The sequence below is a fragment of the Pterocles gutturalis genome, unplaced genomic scaffold (assembly GCF_000699245.1).
Source record: "Pterocles gutturalis isolate BGI_N339 unplaced genomic scaffold, ASM69924v1 scaffold23236, whole genome shotgun sequence".
NCBI classification, from domain to species: domain Eukaryota; kingdom Metazoa; phylum Chordata; class Aves; order Pterocliformes; family Pteroclidae; genus Pterocles; species Pterocles gutturalis.
The window spans coordinates 61,959-87,724 of record NW_010106123.1 but is presented as its reverse complement, the minus strand read 5'-3'; the positions used below and the strand labels follow the sequence as shown (position 1 = coordinate 87,724).

At 39.9% G+C, this 25,766-nt stretch overlaps 2 protein-coding genes across 2 annotated transcripts in view; one reads left to right on the top strand and one right to left on the bottom strand.

Annotated features, from left to right (window-relative positions):
- Nucleotides 1–10,447, top strand: part of CTTNBP2 (cortactin binding protein 2) — a 75,634-nt gene extending 65,187 nt beyond the window's left edge. The window contains 4 exon segments of the mRNA XM_010087677.1: nt 776–836; nt 1,740–1,872; nt 3,771–3,872; nt 9,680–10,447. Of these exon segments, the coding sequence (XP_010085979.1) occupies nt 776–836; nt 1,740–1,872; nt 3,771–3,872; nt 9,680–9,925 (542 nt within the window). The 3' untranslated portion in view covers nt 9,926–10,447.
- An 8,056-nt stretch (nt 10,448–18,503) lies between these two features.
- Nucleotides 18,504–25,766, bottom strand: part of CFTR (cystic fibrosis transmembrane conductance regulator (ATP-binding cassette sub-family C, member 7)) — a gene marked incomplete at its 5' end in the record, with an annotated part of 68,443 nt that continues 61,180 nt past the window's right edge. Inside the window, 4 exons of the mRNA XM_010087678.1 lie at nt 18,504–18,710; nt 20,244–20,349; nt 20,699–20,871; nt 23,962–24,051. Coding sequence (XP_010085980.1) covers nt 18,504–18,710; nt 20,244–20,349; nt 20,699–20,871; nt 23,962–24,051 — 576 coding nt within the window. The remainder of the gene's footprint in view (nt 18,711–20,243; nt 20,350–20,698; nt 20,872–23,961; nt 24,052–25,766) is intronic.

Genomic DNA, 25,766 nt, shown 5'->3' with positions numbered 1-25,766 from the left:
TCCTTCAGAGAGAAGAGTTAGCAAGGGATTTAGAGAGAAAGAGGCTTACACACACACACTTTAGAAACAGTAAGATTCTAGCCTCAATTACCTCATATATAAAAGACTGAATTATGTGATGGCTGGTACTTTGTAATGTTAAATTGAGCTATTCATTTCTTCAGCTCCTGTTCAGAAAGAAGTTTGCTTTTTCTGAACTGCATCTCTAGTGTCCTGATTTTGCTTGCTAGTTCTCTGAATTGTGAATTTACCTAATCCCTCTGGTATAGGATGATACTGCATCTTGTACCTGAGAATGTTCTTGGGGTCCAGTTAATATCTGTGAATATAAGTAAAAAATGGGATCATTAATTTAATTTTAGTAGCCTTCCATTTCTGACTATCAGAATCTAATGTTGTTCCTGATTCCAAGTAAGGGTAATTTGTTTGATTTTACTTAAATAAATCAAACTTAAATCTTTTACTGTTGACAAGTGATTTCTCTTAGAGAGAACCAGAGTGGTTCAACTAACTCACACAGAAACCTGTGTTCCATCTTCCGCAAAACTTTGGGCAACTCATGCTCCATTTGCCATTTTAGCAGTTCCTAATGCTACTCTGAACAGTTCCTAATGCTACTCTGAACAGTTTCAAGGGATATATTCTGACCTTTGACAGACTCTGTTAATATAATTATCTAGTAAATGGGAACACATTTTCCCTGTTTATCACAGATTTTAGAGTAAATAAATCAATGCACATGATAACACACTAAGTCAATCTCTCTTTTGTGCAGGTATAAAATCTAAGACTATGTTGCAACCAAACTGTAAGAAAAGAGCTTCTCTCACCACAAAGTAAGTTTTAATTTCTGGTATTTGTAAAACTTAGCAAACAATAAAGACGATAAAATTGTGTTTTAAGCCAGCCACATTATAGTGAATAGACGAAGAGTTTGTATACAGTAATGTTTTGGTTCTACATCTGAAGAAAGGAATCCTTTTTAATTTTCATTTCTGAGAGAAAATAAAATTTTTGTGCTACAGTATAATTTTAGAATCCATTTCTGTCATTCAAACCTTGAAGGACTACATGTCTTTTTATGTAACAGAATAGTCTATGACTTAAGAATATTATGTAACACCGACTGTGCCGTGAAAAGCCAACCATATGCTTTTCTCACCTGGCATTATATTTTAAAAACTCCTCTGGCTCTTTTAGCTTACAGAATGGCAATTCAAAATGGTATAGTACATGCACTTTAGTCTAAATGATACAGAGTTTCTGTAAGAAAGTATATGAATTAGCCAGAGGGAACTGCACTTGAGACTTCACTTCAATCTGAAACCTTGGTTCTACCAGATTCACAGGCATGGAGAGCATAGAATATTTATGCTTCCAGTATGCAAGGTTCTTTTTAAGTGTTTGTTAAGTCCAAAAAGGAGAGTGGAATAAAATTGATTGCTCCATCTTAAAAAGAGGGGAATCTTTGAAGATAATAGTAGGAAGAATCCTTTGTTAGAATTTCAGAATGGAGAGAATAATTTGAAGAAGTTCTATTATGATATAACAACTATTGACAACTATTGCTGCAACTTAATTAGATGTTATATTCTTTCCATTTGTGGTAGTAAAGGTCATTTGTAAAGAAATTACTATTTTTCAGCTGTGTATAATATTTATTTTTAAATTCTGTATAATAGCTTACTTTTAATTGCTCTCTCAGTTTTTTGTGGTGTTTTTTTTTATTTTTTAACCAGATCTTCAGAGAAGGATCAATTGAGAATGTTAAATCTGGAGGAAAGGCTGTCCCTTGGTTCTGATGATGAAGTGGATCTTGTGCAGGAACTTCAAAGTATGTGTTCCAGCAAATCTGAGCCTGATATAAGCAAGGTAAACACAAGGTTTTTAAATAATTTATGTCATTACCATATGCAGTTGTTTGCTACGTGCTTAAAATAAATATTTAATTTACAAGCACTGCTTGAACTGAAGAAAATTATTAAATTATTTGGGAATAAGCCAAAGTCAACTAATAAATTATACATTTGAGGGTAAGTGTTCTGGTTTAATATACATTATTTTAAATAACACCTTCACTATTTTTTCTTGTAGAGATTTTGTAGCGGGGGCTGAAATTTGTGAGTTCATAAATGCTAGCAACAATAGCCTTCTCTGCATTATTTTTCCCCATGTAATCCTTCATGCTATCACTGCTTCCACTGGGAAACTGTTTGTCGTCTTAAAGACATAGAAAGTTTTTCCTAATATGCATTGCACATTTGGTTTCTTTAATGTAATCCCGTTAGCCATCACAGGACTGCTGCTCTGCTGTGTAGGCAAAATGCAGTTTTGCTGCCCCAAGCAAGAAGGAATGGGTTGGCCTAATTATTTTTCTTTAACAGTGGCGGAAGAGGGTGAAGGATGCTTGCAAGGCTCGTAGGTTGGGGGCTAAGTTCTGTTCTGGAATGGGTTATGGTTCATTATGGGAGGCCTGCTTGGGCAGAGGGTGGAGCCGTGGATCTCTCTTATTTTTCCTTTTACGTGAAAAGCATCCAGCTCTTCCTGTAGCTGTAGCTATTTATTGTTTTTCTGTGACAGTAGGCTGTGTTCACACTGGAGCAGCTGTTCCATATCTTTTGAAACACAGATAAAGACATTGTTAGTCTATTGTCCAGTTAGGCTGTGCTCTAGGATATCCCTGAACAGCAGTTCCATTAGTTTTGCTTTATTAAGTATTCTGTTTATTCTTACAAGTCTACCAAGTTTTTATTAAAATAAGAAATATGGTGTTTGGGAAGACTCTTCAACCTATTTAATGAAATCCTTTATTATGGTGTTTTGTTTTGGGTTGGTTTTTTTAATGTATTTACAGTACTTGCATGAGTCACAGGCACCAAGCTGGCAAGATAATCACAAGTCAGTTACCAGGGATTTACCTTATTTATCCTTGAAAGAATGGGATGTGCTTAAAGAAATGGTAGCCAACTTAAAATTGTGTTTAATAACATGTAAAATATAATTGCTTATTGTTGACAATTAAAGGAAATACGGGTTAGATACGGAAGGAGATAGATGTCACTGTCTTTTGTTCAATTTCCTCACCATGGGTGGAACCATCCATGACTGGAATTTCTGTTGTTAATTCCCTAGCTGCCTAGTAGAGCCTTACAGAAGTAAGGGTGCTGTTGCATGTTTTCTTTGTGTGGTGTAATTTCAGGCTGGCATCAAAATAAGTACTTCTACTCTCTAATTTGCCCTTTCACTCAAATATGTTCCGTTGCCTCTCTTATGTTGGGATTGAGTACTTTTGCAGTGGCAAAGTTGAATTGGATCAGCTTGCCCCAGGCTAAAATACCCAGTTTTCAGTGAGGACAGAAGGCTGATCAGACTCTTATCTGCTATTGCATGGTCACAAGGTTTGATAGAATATAGTAGGGAAGAAACACAACAGGAGAAAGAGAAAAGGATCATTCCTTTCTGAGATGTTCCTGGGGCTGCATAAAATTTAATGGGAAACTGTTCTTAAGATCCACTGCATAGCATTGCTCCGGAAATGTATGTTTAATCTTCCTCTGATAATAGTTGATGTGAAATCTCTCTCTTTATCTCCCATCTCCTAAAATGCACTCAAAAGTAAAGATATTTTAATCGTTCTTTGGATATTTGTTTATGCATTGCATTGCACAGAAACTACATTAAAATAAAATAAAGACTTAAAAATTTGGCAAATTGAAAGATAATGCCTGCTGTGAATAACTAAAATATCACCATTTTCTTATCTTTTTTAGATTGCAGATTCTAAGGATGAGCTATTGATGTTCAATAACTCTCAGAACAATCCTGTATTTTCAGCAAATGGTACTAACCCAAGTAAATCAACAGCACAAAAGGTAGGTGACATGAATTTTGTAGTAGGATAGGGAAGATGTCTTCAGTTTCTCTGAAATCTGAATTCCTGATTGGGTCCAAAGAATTAGTGTTCCAGTGCCCTGTTTATTACAAGAATAAACTCTCATGATTCTTAGGACACTTGCTAGACATACCATGCCAAGTTTCTTCCATGTGTCTTAATGGAAACTAAAGATTTATTAAACAAGGGATGTATTTGCTTCAGTTTGCATGTTTACATAAAGCCATCTCCTTAGGCCAAGTATTGTTGACATTACTTTGATACTATAAGTTATTTGCATGAGATTTTGAAAGAAATAAAAGCTCCAGGTTCATTTTTTACCCCACAATTTAATGTTATTCAGTAAGTTTGCCAAAATACAAAACTTTTTTAAATTCTTGGTGTAAAATTGCTGGTTCATGGCTTATTTATCTGCCATTTTTTTTGGTAGTGATTACCCAAATATATATTATTTCAAACCACTGGTTTCCTAAGTGATGTTACCTAAATAGAATTGAGCTGCTCTGGTGTCAAAGCTTTCAGCAATAAAATTTTTGAGAAGACATGATATTACCACAGGTTTTGAAGAACAGGCATATTTTTAAAAAAATATTCAGTTTCTTTTTCCTACCTAGCTATTTCTTGTAATATACAAGCTGTCTTGACATATTATTTCTCATAAATCAAAAGAAACCCTATGTTATAATTTTGGTGATTCTGTGAAAAGGTAGTCTAAATGTAAACAAACTTTACTAACTTGAGAGCAGTTTCAGAGTGGGAAGATAAGCTGAGTACTACTGGAAGGTATAATAGGCCCACTGTGATCTTCTTTTCAGAAATTGAAATAATTGCGTGTGGGTGCTAACAACCCTACTAAATATGAAGATTAAATTATATCCTCTTTAGTTTTCATTCTTTGGACAATAAAGTTAAAATTATGCTTTCTCTGTTGTTACACTTTTTTCCGTTTTCTTTCTTGCTCCTTGTGGTTTTGAACATCAAAAGGCCTTCTGAGCACACAGCTCAACTACAGAACCACAGAATCACAGAATGGTTGAGGTTGGAAGGGACCTCTGGAGATGATCTACTCCAGCCTCCCTGTTCAAGCAGGGTCATCTAGAGCACCTTGCACAGTATTGTGTTCAGGCCGGGTTTTTAATATCTCCAGGGGAGGAGATTCCACAGCCCTTCTGGGCAACCTGTTCCAGTGCTCTGGCACCCTCACGTGAAGTAGTTTTTCCTCATATTCAGATGAAGTTTCCTGTATTTCAGTTTGTGCCCATTGCCTCTTGTCCTGTCACTGGGCACCACTGAAAATAGTCTGGCCTCATCCTCTTGACACCCTTCCTTTAGCTTTTTATATACTTTGATGAGATCCCTTCTCAGTCTTCTCTTCTCCAGGCTAAACAGCCTGGAGCTCATAAGAGAGATGCTCCAGTCTCCTAATCATCTTTGTAGCCCTCTGCTGGACTCTCTCCAGTAGTGCCATGTCTTTCTTGTACTGGGGAGCCCAGAATTGGACACAGTTCTCCAGATGAGGCCTCACCAGTGCTGAGTAGAGGGGAAGGATCACCTCCCTCAGCCTGCTGGCAACACTCTTCCTAATGCAGCCCAGGATACCATTGGCCTTCTTGACCACAAGGGCACATTGCTGGCTCATGGTTAACTCGTTTTCCACCAGGACTCCCAGGTTCTTCTCCGCAGACCTGCTTTCCAGAAGGTGAACCCCCAACCTGTACTGGTATACAGGGTTATTCCTCCCTGCACTTGCCCCTCTTGAACTTCATGAGCTTCCTCTCTACCCAACTCTCCAGCCTATCCAGGTCTCTCTGAATGGCACACAACCTTCTGATGTATCAGCCACTCCTCCCAGCTTTGTATCATCAGAAAACTTGCTGCGGGTGCACTCTGTCCCTTCATCCAGGTCACTGATGAATAAGTTGAACAATATAGGACCCAGTATTGACCCCTGAAGGACACCACTGGCCTCCAACTAGATTCTACACTGCTGTTCACAACCCTCTGAACTCTGACATTCATCCAGTTCTCAATCCACCTCACTGCCCATTCATCTAACCCACACTTCCTTAGCTTACCTATGGGGATGTTATGGGAGACAAAGACGAAAGCCCTGATAAAGTCAACGTAGACAACATCCACTGCTCTCCCCTCATCTACCCAGACAGTCATTCTATCATACAATGCTATCAGATTAGTTAAGCATGATCTCCCCTTGGTAAATCCATGCTGACTACTCCTGATCACCTTCTTTTCCTCCACATGCTTTGAGATGACATCTGGGATGACCTGTTCCACTACCTTACTAGGGATGGAGGTGAGGCTGACAGCTCTGTAGTTTCCTGGGTCCTCCTTCTTGACCTTTTTGAAGACTGGAGTGACATTTGCTTTCTTCCTGTCCTCAGGTACCTCTGCTGTTCTCCGTGACCTTTCAAAGATGATGAGGAGTGGTCTAGTAATAACATCCACCAACTCCCTCAGCGCTCATGGGTGCATTCCATCAGGGCCCATGGATTTGTGGGTGTCAAGTTTGCCAGACAAACTCTAACCCGATCCTCTTCTGTCAAGGGAAAGTCTTCCTCTCTCGAGACTTTCTCTTGTCTCCAGGATCTGGGATTTCTGAGGGCTGGCCTTAGCAGTAAAGACTGAAGCAAAGGCAGCATTCAGTATCTCTGCCTTCTCTGTATCCTTCGTCACCAGGGCACCCACCCCACTCAACAGCAGGTCTGGCCCACATTTTCTTTAGTCTTCCTTTTGCTGCTGATGTATTTGAAGAAGCCCTTCTTGTCCTTAACATCCCTTGCCAGATTTAATTCCAAATGAACTTCAGCCTTTTTTGTTGCATCCCTACATACTCTGACGTTCCTAGATTCCTCTCAAGTGGCCTCTCCCCTTTTCCACATCCTGTGTACTTCCTTCTTCAGTTTGAGTTTTGCCAGAAGCTCCTTGCTCATCCATGCAGGTCTCCTGCCTGCTTTGCTTGAGTTCTTACTCATTGGGATGCACTGATCTTGAGCTTGGAGGAAGTGATGTTTGAATATTAACCAGCTCTCTTGGACCTCCCTTCTCTCTAGGGCCCTAACCGATGGGATTCCTCCAAGTAGGTCCCTGAAGAGGCCAAAGTTTGCTTTCGTGAAGTCCAGGGCTGCAATCCTGCTTATTGCCCTGCTTCCTCCTTGCAGGATCCTGAACTCCACCATCTCACGGTCACTGCAGCCAAGGCTGCCCCCAAACTTCACATCTCCAACCAGTCCTTCTTTGTTTGTTAATACAAAGTCCAGCATCCCACCTCTCCTTGTTGGCTCCTCCATCACCTGTGTCAAAAAGTTATCATCAGTGTTCTGCAGGAACCTCCTGGACTATTTGTGCCTAGCTGTGTTGTCTTTCCAGCAGATATTGATGTGGTTAAAGTCCTCCATGAGAACCAGGGCCTGTGATCAGGAGGCTGCTCCCAGCTGTCTGTAGAAGGCCTCATCGGCTTCCTCTTGCTGGTCTAGTGGCTTGTAGTAAACACTCACAACAGTGTCACCCATGTTTGCCTGCCCTTTAATCCTTACCCTTAAGCTCTCAACTCACTTTTCATCCCCCCCCTAGGCACAGCTCAATACATTCCAGTTGCTCTCTCACCTAAAGAGCAATTCCACCACCTTGCCTTCCTGGCCTGTCTTTCCTAAAAATCACACAGCCATCCATGATGGCATTCCAGTCATGGGAGCTATCCCACCATGCCTCCATAATTGCAATGAGATCACAGCCCTGCCATTAACCTTAGAATCTGTTGTCTATGTTCCCTCGACAGGAGTCCAATCCAGATGTATTTATCTGACTGTGGTGAATTCTTTTCTAGAGACACTAGACTAGAGACTTCTAGAGACTGTCTATTTCCTGCAGGTACAGTGAAGTAGCCCTGAAAATATCTCAACTTGCACATCTGAGCATTAAAAAAGCTAAAGTTGGATAAGATGATTTACCACCCTTGCCATCATATTTTTCATATCCAAATATTCAAGATGTTAGAATATTTTCTGTAATTTTACTTAAAATCCAGAGAACAGTCTCCACTAATAGAAGACAATTTTAACGTTGCAGATCCACATGTAGATATATTGCTTTTGAATATTTCTCTAAACACATTAATTTTAGACATTCCAAATCAAAGCTTCACATAGTAGTGATGCTTGGCTAAGTTGGTGAGTCAGCTGACCTACCTGTTCCTACTGCAAATTTTTCCTAGTGATTTTTTTTTTCCCATTAAAATTCCCTCTAGCAATGTAAGGCATAACTATATTGACTTTGGCGGTAGACAAGCTTGGCTACCTTTGAGTTTTTTGAAGAAATTAGTAAAAAGATTTAATACAGAATAAAAAAAAAATATTTCCCATACCCCAGCATGGGAAAATGTTGGCCAAAATGAAGGAAACACAGCCCAACCTCTTGCTAGAGGGGAAAGAGATCTAACAGAATGACAAGCTTTGTTTCTAGGTTTAGTCATTACTACAGCAAATTTATCAAAAATCTGGAAGAGCACAGTTTCAAACTTTTAGAGGCAATTATAATGATGATAAACCTATGTGGCTGCAAGAACTCGTGTCTGGAAAAGAGTTTAAGATTAGAAAAGCATCCTTTTCTGAAAGTAAATAGAATTCTGTAGGTAACAAAAGCAATACTGCACGGCCAGAGGAGATCCTATCAACAGTAATGAGACAAATTGCTTAAAAGGGCAACATACCCATAATTAATTTATTTTTAATTGTCTGGAAGAAAAAATGCTTTCAAGTACGTGAAGGAGAAAGTGAAAACTGATAAGAGATGCAAAAGCTTTGGTCCAGGATACAAAAGAATTGATGGAATCAAGGATTAAAGGAATAAGGAATAAAGCGTGATGAGTAGTCTGATTTCATGCCACCAACCATACATGAAGAGTAGTAGCTGATGGTGAAAATGAACTTTTTAATATTGCTGCCCAGAGAGTGAACTGGATTCAGCTGGTGCTAACAGTTAAGGTCCTAATTCTCTTTTCCTGTCAGCGGAAAGGCGGCGTCTTTCATGAAAGATACATGTTAGTGACCACCATAAAATGGTTTAACTAACCTCTTCCTCCTTGACTATGAAGGAACAAAAAGTGACAACATACCTGACTTTGGCACTTCAGGTATCTAAATTGGGGCAGTTTGAATATGGTCCAGTTTTTAAGAATGTACCTTCTTATCATAAATAATTTGAGATGCTAAAATCTAATTTATAAGAAAACAATCTATAAGATTATGGATTAAAATGTAACTAGCATTTCAACTTCCCTTCTTGAAGTATTATTTTGTCATGATTATCTTGTTATTACTTATGGTCTTGATGGTACAAAAAAAGTTAGTATCTTTATTTGAGCTGTAAAGCTGAAATTTTTGCTCGTAACTACCTATATTTCCATTTTAACCTTTTAGCTGTGGCTGCAGCTGTAATTTTTCCACAGTAATGAAAGAAAGAACATGTATTTTTTTTATTTGGATACTTCTGAAACTGAGACTTCTGGGAATCAAATTTAAATTTGTTTTCAATGTAAATGCAAAAGCCCCATTGACTTATTTTGATATTCTAAGATGTTGATGATATTTCTTTTCAGTCAAAGAAGCAAAAAAGAGCCATAGTTTGTTCACCAAGTAGTAAGAAGGTGTCACATTACACTGCAAAACATTGCAAATAACAAGGGTTCCGTGGGCTGGTAGGGTCAGCTGATTGTTTCAAACAGCAATAATTATTCATACAGAAAATGTTTTGTTTTTTTTTCACTCATAGGATGGAATGCGTCCTCTCAGCAGCAGTCGAACTGTGGAAAGCAGCAACAGTAAATCAAAGACAGAGCTGGGTGTTTCAAGAGTTAAATCTCTTCTTCCTGTTCCTAGAAGTAAAGTCACCCAGCCTTCACAAAATATTAAAAAAAGCAGCAGCAGTAATACAAGGCAAATAGAGGCAGATAATAACACAAGAAGAGAGAATTGGAATTTGCACAAAAAAGAAATAATACAAAAATCTACTAAATAAACCTGCCTACCATACAATTTTCTGTGTTCATATAATCGCTATTGCAAAGAACCAAGTACTCAAATATGTAAATATTTTTTAAAAAATAAACTGTTTCCCTGTAATGTAAAGTTTGTACAGGACCACAGTTTTATTTCTGTGTAAATCAGATGGAAATTATATTGATTTAAACTTCAGAAATGGGCAGTTTTGCCACCTTCATAGATGAGGGTTTTTTTTCCTCTTTTATTATGAAAATTACTCATTTAAATTATAATATTCAGGGGTATTACCACAGGATTCTGTTTGTGTATATACTGTACATAAATATGTTCTATTAAGTTCATGTGTAAAACTGCATTCAGATGAGTTGCACAATATGTACAGCAATGGCTTAAAGCTATTGTACATGCGTTTTAAAGATATGTTTTTATCTTCACTTAATGAAAAATTAATGTAATGTGGCAATAACTAAAATTACTGGAAATGCAAATCAATTACTTTCAGCTACAAGCCATATTAAATATTTTGATTTGCCCATCATCTGCCTGCTGAATTTTGATTTTGTTTCTCCCAAGCTTCTCTTCATCTAAAATGTCATGAATTTCCATTATAACATTTATGTTTTCAAAAAGGAAGGAGATTGAGAAATTAAAATGCAATAAAAGTTATTTTTCTCAGACTCTTATTCTTTGATAGAATTGAAGTAAATGTGATCATTTGTTAACTTAGTTTTTCTTGTATACTGTAAAAAATTTTATATGCCTCATTAGTGTTTTAAGAGTATCCGAGAAATAATCATGTTTTACAGAAACAGATTTTACTGAAAAGGAGTTTGAGCACAAGTTTAACTACAGTATTATCAGAGATAATGTAGTAGCGATAACATGAGTTACTGTGTAATTATCGATTTCTATTGTGGATTTAAGATGTAATTGCTGTAAAATTATACTTGAGTTGCAGTTAAAATTGTCTTTTTCATTCCCCCCTCTCCCCCAATACAGTGAGAGATCATGTTCCCACCACAGAGAGCTCATAGGAAGGGATTATTTCCCCCAGTCTCTCCTTACAGTAGCTGCAGTTACACACTTGTGAACTGTGATACTGTGGAAACGCTCACTGTCTAGATACCTCACCTCGTAGGCAGAGGAAAGTGCAGAGTTTTCTTGAGATCAGACTTCGATGCCTTCTGATGGGCTTTCAGATGGTTTTGAGAGCTACGGACAGTAACATAGGCATGCCTATAATTTCCAAAGTAGCGTTTTTCTCAAGAAAAGCCTGGAGGAGGGAAGGATTACCTTTTTCCTAACACTTGACCTTTATATGTAAAACAGTCATCCTAAACTCATGTCAATAAAATTTTTGTACTGCATATTGTCTGTCTTGCTGTCTCTTAGTTTATATGTGTGTTACTTCTATCGATATAGAAGATTAGAAGTTATTTCTGTTATCATTTCCCACACAGTATATTTAGAAAGTACCATGTCTTTTGGTGATCACTGTCTTATTAGAAGTTCAAGCTCTTGTGTGATGGTAACATATAACTGAATACAGATTATTTCTTCTAGAAGCTGATGAGGGTTTTTTTGCAGTAATTTTGGTGCTGAAAAATGGGATGTTACTTTTGCAGTTGGCTCTTAGTGGAATAAGTCAGCTGCTGTAGGTCAGAGAAATGGGTCTCAGCAATTAGCATCCCTTCCGTGCTGAAGCAGTGTGAGCAGCTCAAGCAGGGATTTCATGGTGAGGAGGAACACAAAATGGAAAATGTTTTTTGTAGTGATCACACAAGTTACAACATCAGGATTTGTAATAAACATAAATCTTTTAAAAAAAAAAAAAAAAAAAGGAGCTATAAGAAAAGAAAAAAGTTCCTAAGCTAGGTTTGTTCTACACTGAAAATACGCCTTGGAAATGCCAGACCTCACTTAGATCAGGAGTTAGCAGTGTGTTTCTGTGTGGGAAGATCTTCGGCACAGTGTCCTAACGCATGTTTTGAGATGTATTTTAAGACCGTATATTGTCTGTGAGAATAGAAAGTCTTCTGTGCTGTACTTTGAGTGAAAATCTGCAGAAGACAGAATAACTTGGACCATCTGTTCATGGCTTGAAAGTCAGGTCTCTCTTGCTAAATTTGGCTTTGCCTTTCAATGCCCTCATTATCCTTTCTTTTCAGCCTGCTGTCTTAATCTCTCTCCATCTGCATCTTTTACCTGGTTGACTTCTATCTGCTATCATTTTGTTTGTCTTTCAGTTCAACAGAGTCTGTGATTTTCATACATCTTTAATCACACAGTATCTTGCAGATCTCCTAATGGAATCTCAGCTTCTGTAGTAAGTAACGCTTAAGGTCTCTTGTTAAGCCGTATCGGTTCCTGCCCTCAAATAGTGAAAACCACATAACCATAAAACAGTTTGCATGTGAACATACTGGCTTCTCCATTGGTTTATTATCTGGCTTGTGAGAGATTGTGCAGAAGCAAGGCAAGGCTCTGCTCATGAGTTCAGGGCTTCACTGTATCTTCAGTCTCATCCTGTGATGCTACAAACAGCGCTCCTCATACCTGAGTTGAAATATCAACTACTCTAATTTTGGATTAGTAATGAGCAAAATCATTTTTCTTCATTCCTGTGTCTGAGAGGTTTTAAGTGGGCTGTCTATGGTGGACCACACTGCTCCATGCTGCACTGTGATCCCGTCTGTTACCCCTTTCCATGTCTCTAAAAGAAACGAGGTAAATGAAGACAGAGATCCCTGTATATTCCTCCACACAGCCAGGGTAAGTACAGGGAAGCCTCGAAGGTTGCATCCATTCCACAGGCTACGAGGTCAGTGAAAAGGCTTCTTGTTTAGTCCCTGTCTGACTACACTACATTCCTTATACACAACTTAAACTCTTCAGCTAGGGGAACTTGAAAGATCATTCTTGTTCACTGGTTACCTTGGCAAGTCCTAAACTATCCGCTCTCCACTTCAAGTGACTACTGAAAAAAGCTTTCAGCATGTCTCCCATGGTTCTTATTTCTTGACAAATAACATGGAATATCTTCCTTAAAAGAATGTCTGAGTCCATCCCACAATATTTGCCCCAGTTATTTAGTTGCTGAGCATGAGCACCAAAATGAGAAGTGTGAAGAAACCTGCTCCATCATTCAACAAAGGCAGCAACATTCACCAACAAGAGCAAAATCAGAGGGCCTGAATTTCTGAGGCTCATCGCTTCCCATAATACAGCTCAAGTGATTTTCAAAACAAATCAAAACCCTTCATCTTTCCAGTAAAACTGGAGAGGCAGAAGCGCATCTGCAGCTGGAAGATACTTGTGGAAGGAGCCAGTGTGGAGAAAGGATGAGGGACAACTTTCTTGGTGCTAACTCTGGCTAAAGTGATGTTTATGATGTTGAAACCATAGTTAAGAGACTTTAGAATTACAAAGTGAGCTGTTGTTCAGAAATTTGAAGTCCAAGTGACTGTCGAGGCAGCACGAGGTGTGTGTGTGTGTGCTGGGCTGTAGCAAAGGTAGACTCAGAAGGCAGAAGTTTGCTTTGCATCCAGTTGAGATATCGGAAATAAAGGACTTAATTCCAAGGATTTAGAGAAACAGAAGAAAGTTTGGAAGAGAGGAAATACTTTCTCAGCACAGTGCTAGTCCAGCTGCAGAGGTTGCACCAAACTCACAGGCTGATCACAGAGACAGCAATGGTAATTCAGGCCCCTGAACGTATCAGAGTGACGTCAACATTCATATTTATGTACTATGTTTCATAGCATCATAGAATGGGCTGGGTTGAAAAGGACCTCAAAGATCATCTAGTTTCAACCCCCTTGCCGTGGGCAGGGTTGCCAACCACTAGAGCAGGCTGCCCAGGGCCCCATCCAACCTGGCCTTGAATGCCTCCAGGGATGGGGCACCCACAGCTTCTCTGGGCAACCTGTTCCAGTGCCTCACCACCCTCTGCATGAAATATTTGCACCTAATATCCAATCTAAATCTTCCCTCTCTTAGTTTAAAACCATTAGCCCTCATCCAGTCACTATCAATAGTCGCTCCCCCTCCTGTTTATAGGCTCCCTTCAAGTACTGGAAGGCCGCAATGAGGTCTCCCCGGAGCCTTCTCTTCTCCAAGCTAAACAAGCCCAGTTCCCTCAACCTTTCTTCATAGGAGAGGTGCTCCAGCCCTCTGATCATCTTTGTGGCCCTTCTCTGGACTCGTTCCAAGATGTTTAAAATGTTTAAAATATTTGAGGAGAGGAAACTAAGAAAACCCATTCACACATTAAAGCTTTCATCACAATGAGAAGGAACCTGTTGAGAAAGAAGAGAAAATAACAGGCAAGAAAGTTAGGCAGCACTTGAAAACCTCCAGTTGCATTTACAAGGGTTGTATTTTGAGGTTGAATTAAGTCCTAGTGAATAAAATTAGTGGTAATATTGTTTATCCTAGAAACGGGGAATTGGTTTTGGAGAACATGAGGGTTTGCAAAGGAAATGTGTTACTTTATTGCATTGCACGTTGCTTAATTTGCAAGACTTTTCAGCAGCAATTAATTGTCCATTAGTGAACAATTGTACACAAAGTTCTAAAGTGCTTTTTTTTCCAAATATTAAATTGTGGCCAAGTAATGGTAGAGCTAAAATAACAAATCTACGTCAGAAAGAGGAAAAAAGTTACCAGACTACATTTTAGATAAAGTAAATAAAATGCAACTAATTATACGGTTCTGAAGTGCCCTCCAACAATTAATGCTAATTTGGAATTAATCCTGATGCTCGGAAATATTTTAAAAGGCACCTTTTCCAAGAACTGCCATATCTCAAGGAAATAACTTAAACCTGTTGCTTGAACAGGGCAGAATTCAAGAAGTGAGGAGGCAATCAGCATTTAGCATCTCTGATACTGGTGTAGGAGGCTGAAGGATGTGAGTGAGGCTTGTGGAGATGGAGGAGGTGGAACTTAAGAAAGACTTCAGAAATAGATATTTCATGAATAAAATACTAAAGCTGGTAAGGCACCAGTTAAGCCACTGTGAAAGCAAAACTGGTTTTTGGAACAGCAGGCTTGTTTGCGCCCAGTGAGATACCGAGCAGTTCCCACTAATGACAATGGGATCTAGATGCTTTGCGTAGTTATTTTGTAAGTAAGATTGATGAAGACGGCTAAATGTTCAGAGTTCAAGTTTGTTTAGGCTAACCTCGCTTGGACGCTGTGGTTCTAAAAGAGCTTCTTAGTGCTCTATTAGCAGTTTGGCCACCCTTCTCTGTACTCAAGGAGCACTACACATCCTTCGCAGGGTAATTTCACTCTTTTCAACTTTCTTGGTTTCTTCTTATGAGGCTGTAAAAAGAATCTTCATATATAGTATTAGAATTAGCACGCTCTTCTCTTTGGCCATACATTATGCACACACAGATACCTTTTAATGGTACAAGGGTGTGTTTTTAATTACAAAGTGCTTTGTGAGGGGTATTTTTTTTTTCTATCTGCTGTGTTTTATCAAATACATGCAAAGTAGAGCACATGAAAAGAAAAATCCTCTTAAATAATGCTAAATACTATGAAGGTCATTGGCCTTTTCTTCCCATGTGCTTGGGTTATAGCCACTTTCCCCATGCCCCACCCCCCCATCTTGTGCTCCATTTTCCACCATGAACGGCATGTGCAATTTCTGAGCTTAGCTTCAGGCAAAGAGCCATGGGAGCTATTATCCCACCAAGAGCAAGGGTAAGAAAGCTTATTCTAGAAGGTAATGTGCTCTTCTCGGTCTTTGTTGGGAAGCAGATGCTCTCCTCACTATGACTTACCTCCTGTTCCAGCCTGAGCTCCAAAGTCACTGGAGCAGTGCTTCTGGACTGCTAAGAAATAAATGGCATGGTCTTCTCCAGCATTTTCCACCTTGCCCTTGGAGGGTGGAGAGAGAACAGTTTCCACAGGGTATTGCCTGGGCTCTTTGGGACAGGCAGTAAGTACACTGGAGGTAGCTGGGTACTGATGGCAGAAGCTGTTTCAATGAGGGTTGTACAGCTTGAGCAACAGGGCTGGGGGCAGTTGGTTGACTTTTTTTTCTTCAAAGAGCTCCTCTGACCATTTGCATCAGCAGCTTCCACATGCACCCCCTCTACTACATGTTCACACTGTATTTACCTTTTCCTCTCTTGAAATGTCTCCTTGCCCGCCTCCTAACTCTCTTTAACAATGACCCCAAAAAATTAACGCTACTAATTGTGCAAGCTTTGAAGTGCGCACTGGTTCTGATGATGCAGTGGTTCTTTTCTGCTGACCTTTCCATATCATCTTGTTTATTTAGATGATAAACTCACCCTCATGGTATGTCTGCTCCTCTGAGCAACATCCTGAAAAAGAGCAATCCTTGGCATTCCTCCTTGGGCTTGGCCGCACTGCAGCAGCCCTGGCCTTCCGGCCAGGCTTGGCCACGTACGCTGTAAAGACTTGTACAAACAAGAGCTGTCTGTGTAAGAAAAGTGATACACAGTTTGAAGGAGAAAGGGCGACAGAGACTGGGATTCAGAACTGATGCTACTTCAATATACGGTTGGTTTTTGTTTGTTATAAAGGCTAAAGAAAGAAGAGCTTAGTGGCAGAGAAAGTGTGACATGGCAAAATCGAGACTCAAGGATATCCAGAATTCTCTGTGAGCAAGAGGCATCAATTCGTTAAGAAAATTAGGCAAAGCAAGGAGATGTTGATCCTGACAGGAAGGAGAGAGACCAAGGTAAGCGGTAGAAGATAGATAAGAATAAAAGTACAGCATGAATGACCAGGTGGGAAAAAAGAAGAAGGAAAAAGCATATTCGCAAAGGAAATACGTCATGTGAGACAGAAAATACGTAATGTGGAACAGAGACAAACGAAAACAAGGGTGGGGCATAGTGAGCCGTTGCTCCACAGTGAGCACTGGAGTTCGCAGGATGGGTCTGAGGCAGCAGCAGAGTGAGTGCCCTCGTGCACAGCGCCCAGCCCGGCTGGAGGCAGGCACAGGCTGGGGCGGAGCTGCTGTTGCTGCATGATGCCTAAAAGAGTTTATTTTCAAGACTTGCATGTGCTGCGCTTTGCAGCTTTAGGGCTCAAGCAGTGCAAGAGATATAAAGCTCATTTATAAACACTTCATATTCGTAAAGCATTTGAGTGGTTGGAGCCCCGCAGCAACACCAAGTGCTGCCCACCCTGCCAGCCACCCTGCAGGCAGGCCAAACAGCAGCTGGGTGCAGATGTTGGATTTTATCTACTAGTTTTGTAATAAATAGAATTTATTTTTTTTTAAATTATGCACATTTTGACAGGCAGCAATTACTGATGTGGAAGTAGCAGAAGATGTCTGCGGTGTCTGCACCATGAGGGTGTGTGCTGTAACATGTCATACAGGCAGTCTCTTTTTTTTTTATTTAAAGAAAAAAAATCTAAAATATCTGTATCACTTCTAAAGTATTCACTTGCGCAAAGACAGCATCGGACAGTACCTGGCCTAACTCTGGGGCTCCCCTCGTTTTTGACAGCTCTATCATAATGTGACATCAAAGACTAGTAGCAAAAAATGCCCAAAAATCCAAACACAAAAATTTTTGTACAAATATATTTTTATAGTACATAATCACTCTTAAAATACATAATTTCCTTAGTAAATGTTTGCAACAATATTAAAATAAATAAAATATCCTAGAGAAAGTTCCGTTTCATCATAAAACTGCAAACCAGAAGAGTATAAAAATTAATTTCATTATTAAAGTCTACTTTGGAGAGGTTTCTTCCTTTTCCTTTTTTTATTTAGGCCAGAATAAAAAGCACACAAAGTGCCAGACCTATACAAACAATTTCAGTTCCACTGCCAGGAGTCCTACCTTTCACTAGATACTGAGGCTGGCCTGCACTCATCCCGCTGCGAGAGTGTGCAGGGTCGGGTGGAGTGTCTCCTAGGTTTTAAGAGAAAATACCAGTTCTCCCTTAACGGTGGAGATGTGACAGATGTTTGACTGTCTTGCAAGTCAATATCCTCTCCTCCTTCATTCTCACCTACGCACACAGAGCAGTGTGCTGTTATGAAAGGACATTTGGCTTTTTCTGCTAAATTGAAATTACAGTCATTGCACGAAAACCAAAATGGACATTTTCTGTGTGCCTTGCTGATACCGTCCCTTAATTGATTTGCATGAAGTGAATCCAAAGAAGCTTTTTACATTCTGCTTTTCCTATTTTCCACCTAGGTTTGATTCTTTTTCTCACATTCTTCCTCCTGTCTAGGTGTCTCACTCCAGCAAGAACATTTCTAAAAGTAAGTTTTCTGAAATGATTATGTTGGGCAAAGCAGGTTAGCTCTGCTTGCCATCTCATTTGTACCAAATTAGAGCAGCTTTTCACAGAAGTCTGGTGTTACCATTATGAGTGGCAGAAGTTCAAAGACTTTTCTAACTTGCACACGATTAACCATGGAAGAGAAGTAATTCCCAAATGCACATGTAGTTGCTGCAGTGAACACCTCCTGCAAGGTTCAATTTGTGCATGGCTCCTGCAGGTTCAGAAGTGCTGATCCCGTCATCATGGGGCACTGCTGATGGTTCACTCCACAAAGAATGTGCCCACACCACATCTCACAGCCTCGTCTCCTGCACTTCTTCCTCTGTCTCCTCCTGCAAGGCGGTGATTTTGGGTCTAGGTTTGCGTTTACTGGAGTTTCGGTGGTGTACTGGGAGTAGCTTAAGGCGATCAGCGTGGCTGATGGCTTGCCTGAAGGAGCTTTTCTCATTCAGCAGCTTCTGAATGGATTCATACTGCCGCAATTTATTGTCCTCAATTACCTGAAGAAACATATCACTTCTTTACATGAGCAATGGTGGTGCTGACAGAATTCAGCTAACACAGCTAACAGAGCAGGGAAGAGACATTAAGACATAACAGAGATCTTCTAACAGGAAGAACCCAATTTACAATTGCAATTTCTAATTTCTAGTTTGCAATTTCTAATTACAACCATAAAAACAATTAAAATTTTACTATGTGGAAAAGGTGCCTATTGCTCAAGTTACAAAGTGCTGTTGGGCTTGTTGGTTTCTCCTTATGACTTGATTTTTACCTCTGAGATTGTTGAAGTCTCCAGGTATCATGTGGCATTTCCCGGGCACTGCTAAACTGCCAAGTTAAGAAAGTGTTAACTGGAGAAAACAGAGTTATATTGCAAGCAGAGGGAGAAGGCTGCCAGCAAGGTGCCAGGCCTTCTTTGCTTTCTTCTTGCCAGACAAGGAAGTGCTGCTGGCCTGTGTTCGAAGGAAACAACAGGTTTGCCCTCTAAGGCTGTGCCAGCCTCCCCTGTCAGGCAGGAGATGGAAAAATCAGGCTCCCCCACGGTCACTCAATGCCAGCACATCTCAGGTGAGGCACAGGTCTGACCAGAAAGAGCTTTTAGCAGTTATGTTGCTAAAATGTTGGTCGGAGGGTGGGAAACCTGCTCCAGGCAGAGGCTGCCAGCCAGCCTGCCTGCCGGGGCTCTGCTAACACAGCCGAGCACAGCACAGGCTGCAGGATGGTGCAAGAGGAGCAGCAGGCTGGCGTAGAGGAGCAGCACAACCAAAAGGATGTACAACTTGCCTACTGACTAGCCTGCTTCACCTTCAAACTGTATTCCTCCTGCTATGCTAATGCACCCAAGCAGACATACTTGGAAAACTATGTTTGCTAATAAAGTGAAGGTCCCCTTCTATGGAAGAGTCAAGAAATTACAGAGGAAGGAACCTCATTTTTAAGAACAATTACATAACTTGCCTTTTATTTCCTTTACTAACCATTTTTATATAACAAAGGAAGTACCCCAGGACTTCACTATTTGTCACCTTGATTAAATGACAAAGGAATATTCCAGTGACTTGATGACAGAAATCAGCAATTCTAATCATCGGATGTTTTCTTAGGAAACCCCTCTTCCCCATGCAGCCTCCTACTGCCCAAGAGCAAGTGCAGCCGTTTCTGCATTTGCAATGGTAAAGCCCTGTGAGGTGCTGGGATTTTTTTCTGGAGCTCCTGAGCCAATCGGTAATATAAGGCACCTGGATGAGCAGCTGGGTAACCTACATAACCATCCTTCTGGTTGAAAGAGGGAATCCTGGCTCTTCCAGAGTGTGATCCAGCTCATCTGAACACCGATGTCTATGACAGTTCATGTGAAACAGCAAACAGGAGCCTGCTGCTATTCTGCAGGTGACTATGTTGCTCAGCTGCCCCAAATGATCCCTGCTGTGATCTAGGAGCAGCCAACTTCATCAATTCAGCTTCATGAATTTTGCATGTTCACCAAATGTAATGAAACAATAGTACATGAGACTACAAGAAACACTCACCAAAAATCGCTGGCACTCCAACATGGCCTCCAGCCTGTGTTCAGAGAGTATCACCGTGCAGTTGGCAAATGCATGCTTCAGGGTCTTCCTGATTACTTGGGAAGTTCTGAAAGGCAAACAAGCATCAGCGTTTAGACTGCAATGTACATGCCAGCACAGCTCATAATTTTATTGATGGTATTTAATAGTCAGTCGAGCTGTGTGTCGTAAAGCACATGTGCATGAACATTGCAGTGTCTCAACGTGCTGCGTTTCTGCCATGAAAGTGTGTATCAGCCATAAAGCTATGGTTGTAACCAGGCTTTCCTGATCCTCCATGCAGAATTACTAACATATATTTCTGAAAACAGGTTTAGTAAGGAACCAGACCTGTTACAAATAGTCTCTTTTGGTGGTGCTGCCTCACTGATTTTCTTATTTCATATTAGAAGACAGAACAAATGAAAAAGACGTACACAGGGTCCAGGTGAGCACTTGGTTCATCGAGCAGCAAGATTTTAGCTTTGCTGAGGACTGACCGGGCAAGGCACATCAGCTGTTTGTGGCCATGACTGAGGACACAGCCTCCATCCACAAGAATGAAATCAAGCTGGCCTGGAAATTGCTCAATTACAGACTTCAACCCAACCTGCCAGAAAGAAAAAGGATGAGAAAAATCAGTGAGAAACAGTTAGTGCTGACTGTGGGTATGGCAACCAATGCCTTTAATTTCCTTACCTTTCATTTCTGACAGCAAGGAGAAAATATAAATTGCTGAAAAGGAGAACCTATCATATAAAGACTACAAGCTAGTAGCTGGATGATGTACAAAGCACTGAAATATTTGACTCTTAGAACATGCTAGAATTTATGTTGGGAAGCTGAGAGTTAATGCTTCAGTTGTTTGTCACATACAATGAGGTTTGGCATTTTGACCAAAACAATTTGAGCTAGCAGACTGGAGAGAGCAATGTATTTGAAAATTTTATCCAGCAGTGATGTACGTCATTGGAAATGTTAAGGAAAGTGGTTTTTGAAAGCAAACCAGGCCTCTTTGGTTACTAGAAGGATAAAAAGAAACAACCAAAATTCACATGCCACATTACAGCAACAGAGAAAATAACCCAGGTCACCATGGCCGTTGGCGCTATGGCTCTGAGAGCATTTACATCTGCTGCTTATGCTGCCCCAAAAGCCATGTGCACTTTATTCACGCTAATGGCATACAGGCTTCCCTCTAGCACCACTGACAAAATGTTTAGAGGGGTGCCCATGCCAAGTGAAGCTGCTTCTCTTGGACGAGAAGCCAGAATCCAGACCAGAAGATGTTTTCTGACTGTTTCTTCCAGTCCTCCTTTTTCTGCTCTCATTGGGAGATAAATTTGGTACACCTCAAAGCAAAGCTTTGCATCCTCCACAGTTCTAAACCGACGCTGCTCCTTGGCCTAATCAGCAGCATTTACAGATAAATTTTTGTAAAACATGAGAACTAGGAAACATATGTGAGTTGCATTGCTCCAAAAAACATTATAAAAATGCAATGCAACCCTCGTGGTTTATAAAGAGTCCCCTTTGGATTTTTTAAATGTTAGTGATCTGCAATTAGCTTGCGTTCCAGGGCAAAAAAAAAAAAAAAAAAAATTGGAATTCCTCCTTTGTGTTTCTGTTTTACATGGAAACCATATTACACTGTGGCGTGTGGGTACATGTGTTGCGTTTCTGCAGAGTTCATGCTTTTATTTATTAGCAAATTAAGGCCAGTGCTTTGTTCCTCACTCCTCTTTCGAACACACATCGTGTCCTTTAATGAAATTTTGCATCTAATGGCAGGAAAAGTTGCTTTCTTCTTAAAATTAAACAAGGTCTCTCCATGAACCTGTAGGGTCCAGACAGCTGACTGCAAGAGTAAAGCTTTGCCTGAAAAGTTGACACAAGTCTGACAGATTCAGGTGCTGAAATATGGGGACAATAAAAAGTGAAACAGCTGACATCTGTTCAGACAACGCCTTGTTCTCTGCAGCTGATTGCAAGGAGCATAAAAAGCTGATGCTGATCTCACCAGAATCCTCTAAATCCTCAGCAGCCAATGCGGGTCAAGGATAAGCTGACAGTTAACTTTCTTTCTGTGCCATGCTCCTAAAGTTACACTGACTCACTGTCACTAACAAGCCAGATTTCAAGAGCATGAACTTTGTAAACAATCACTGTTGCTAAAAAGTATTACAGCTTTTTTTCTTTTCTATTTGCTTTGCACTCTTGCCTGTGCAATGAAAACCTCTGTATCACATACAGATTTGCCAAACTCCTTAAACACTTCAAGATAATTTTTTTACATGCCGCTGTAAATGAGGTTTAGCTTAATTCACATGCACAGTGAAAACAATCCTCAAAAGCAGAAGGAGAGCTTCTTTAAGAAAGGGGATGTTAATCCACACTCCATTTTATCCCCAGACTCAGAGGAGTGGAGAAGCACAGCACTGAGCACCCCATTGCCTCTGTTAGGATTGTCTGAAAAGCTGCTGTCACATCATTTAACCAAAAATGTCATGATGTTTTTATTTTACAGTAAATTACTCATAGAACATGTCTACTTTCCTCTTTTCCAAACATAGGGAAGAAATTAAATAAACCCAAGAAAGCAAGCAGAGACAGAGTTAACCTCCTGGATGGGGAAGGAAGAAGCTTTTGGATTAAGTCCCTCACTCGTAAGCATTTTCTGATACTTGAGACTTGTAATGAACCAGGAAAATGGCACCAATTCACTGCCGAGTCTGTATTAATTAGGTCATCTGTACCTTGGCAAAAGGCATCTGCTTTCTAGGCTGCAGTCCTTCTCCTCTCGTACGTCTCAATTGCCTTTTCTCTGGACACTACATACACCTGTGCAACCTATTAAGCACTAGCGGAGCCAATAGGTGGCATCTGACAACCGCAATGCATGGGGTTCAGCTCAGCATGGAAACAGAATAGTAAAAATCTGGCCCCTAATCTTGGGGAGTTTGAAAACAAAAATGTTGCTAAACCTCAACATAAAATTGTAAGAAAACCTTCAGGATCATAAAATCTAATATTTCAGGATTCTTATTTTCCATGAAAGAGGCAGCTGCCTGTGATTCAAGCAGTACATGAGCCTGAATACAGTGTCCAGGAGTGCTTCTTCTCAGCTGGCTTTATGTTGGCCTGAGAACTGCAATAATTGGAAAATATTTTGAGGAAAGATTTTTCTAAGCTGAATATATATATTTCCTATTGCAATAACACTAGTCATTTCTAGGACAGGTCACAGACATTTCTCACTTTTTTTTCTGGCCTCCAAAATGTTTAGTAGTCTTTTTTACACATTTTGGTAGAAAATTGCCTTGCAGAGATTTCATATATTTGGCAAAGCATTAAAATGAGACAAGATTACATGACGTTTTGCTGTATCAGCTTCCTCCATTTTTTTTTCTCTCAGGGTCACCCAGCAGAGCCAAACATAAAACTTCACCTGTGCTAAATCACTGCATGAGTAACCCAGACTGTGCTGTATGGAAGTTTATTTTTCTTTTTAATGTCTGACAAAGGTGCCTTTTTATTAGGTAATAAGGAAACATGGTTTATAGCACAAGATTACCTTCCCTCAGAACCTTTTTCTTTTAAGACTCTATATAAATGTAAGATACGACAATCATTTAACCTAAGCTGCACTCTGCTGTAACCACTTCACCAGAAGGATACAAATAACACTGAACAGTTTTACCTCCTCTGCAACTTTCCATATTTCTTCATCATTCCACTGCCCATAAGGATCCAAATTCATCCGAAAAGTTCCAGAAAATATGAACACTTTCTACAAGAAAAAAGATACGCAGACATAGGTAGGTAGACACCCTGAAACATTGTGTAAAGCATTGTACATTGTAAAGCATACAAAGAATAGCCTTCTGCAATTACCAGATAGAGCTTATTGCAGGTTATTAAAAATTTTTAAAAACATTGTTCCAAAAAAAGTTATTTTAAAAATACTTATGTTCAGTTTTTGGCAAATGTCTTAATAAAAACTTAGCCAAACTTGTCTGAAAAACAGTAAAAATCAAATGTCAGCAGTTTTCAGAATAAAATATTTTCTGTATTTCCATTTTGGAATAAGCCTTTTAAAAAAATATCTTTCATTCTTTATGATGTGAAACTTATTCAAACAAAAAAAATCACTAAACCAAAATGTGTGTTTCCACAGTTTTATTTCAAGATAAAAAATCTGTTGGATATTTGTCAGTATTCAGGGACAGTGTCCTAAGTTGTTTTTTGTCAATTAATTTCTCTTTTTCTAATCAGCTGTAGCCAAATATATATCAGCATCATTCTGCTACCTGACATTTCACTGTGTCCCAGTTCTACCTCAAAAAATGAGTTTTTTTATCTCTCTTTCTCACTGTCATGTCACTGAGATGGGACACAGCATGATCTGATTCACAACTGTAGCAGCAACAACCAGCTCTCATACCAGGCTTCCCTGACCGATGCTATGGCCCCTGCTCTCTCCCCCTACTCTGTCCTTCCATCCCTCACACAAGATGAAGAGGATACATGTTTCCCGGCACTGACAGCGCATCCTTCTGGCACTGAGGTTTACTAGTCAGCTCTACTTTTCTCATCAGCTTAGGCAAGCAGATATAAGTGAACACCCCTTAGATACACTTTTGTAGCTCAAAAAGTGATGACTCAGACACAATTAAATATTTGTTTAATCTCTTTTTACATGGGGTGGGTGTGTCAGATTCTGGTGGAAATGAGGTTCTTCAAGGGACACTGAAGTTGCACAACAATTCTTATGAGATAAAACCAAGCTGTTGCTTTCTGTGCTGCGAGGTACACCTGCTGCTTGTAGCAGGGAGAACTTGCTCTCAAAGCATGTAAGTGCCTCATTGAGAAATACTACCATTTGCTTTTTCCTTGTACATACGGAACAAATACCAAGAAGAAGGATCTGAGACAATTACTTTTTTCTCTTTTGTCTTCCTAAAGAAAATATTTATTTAGAGAAAATGTGTTGAAATGCCAGTGATTCACAGCCACATAATTTCTTGGGGTCTTGGCAGTCAAACACTACTGAAAGCAGTGAAGGACTAGCTGCACCAGCAAAAAATGGCTAAGATAATATACTTAGCAAGTGCCTTCCCAGAGTTTGGCCAGTCTACCACAACTTCCATCTGACCTAACCTGGGAACTTGGTATTCTTTCCTCAGATTTCAAAGGGATTTATACACACATTTGTATTAATGATTTAATTATGGTTAATTAAAATTTTAAATGTGGCAGAGGAAAATAAATTACATCATTATTTGATTTGCTTAATTAAGATATGTAAGCCATTGCCAATAACTCATCTGGTGTAAGAGAGAAGGAAGTAACTGACTCAAGAGACCAGAGGAGAAAACCAGCTGCATCGTGGTGCGCTGCAGTCAGGGGGGCAGATTTAAGTGGGATGGTACCTTCACTGCACTGCCAGCAAACACACTGCCTGAGCTGCAGCGGGGGAAGCAGCGCTTGCAGCTAAAGATCATT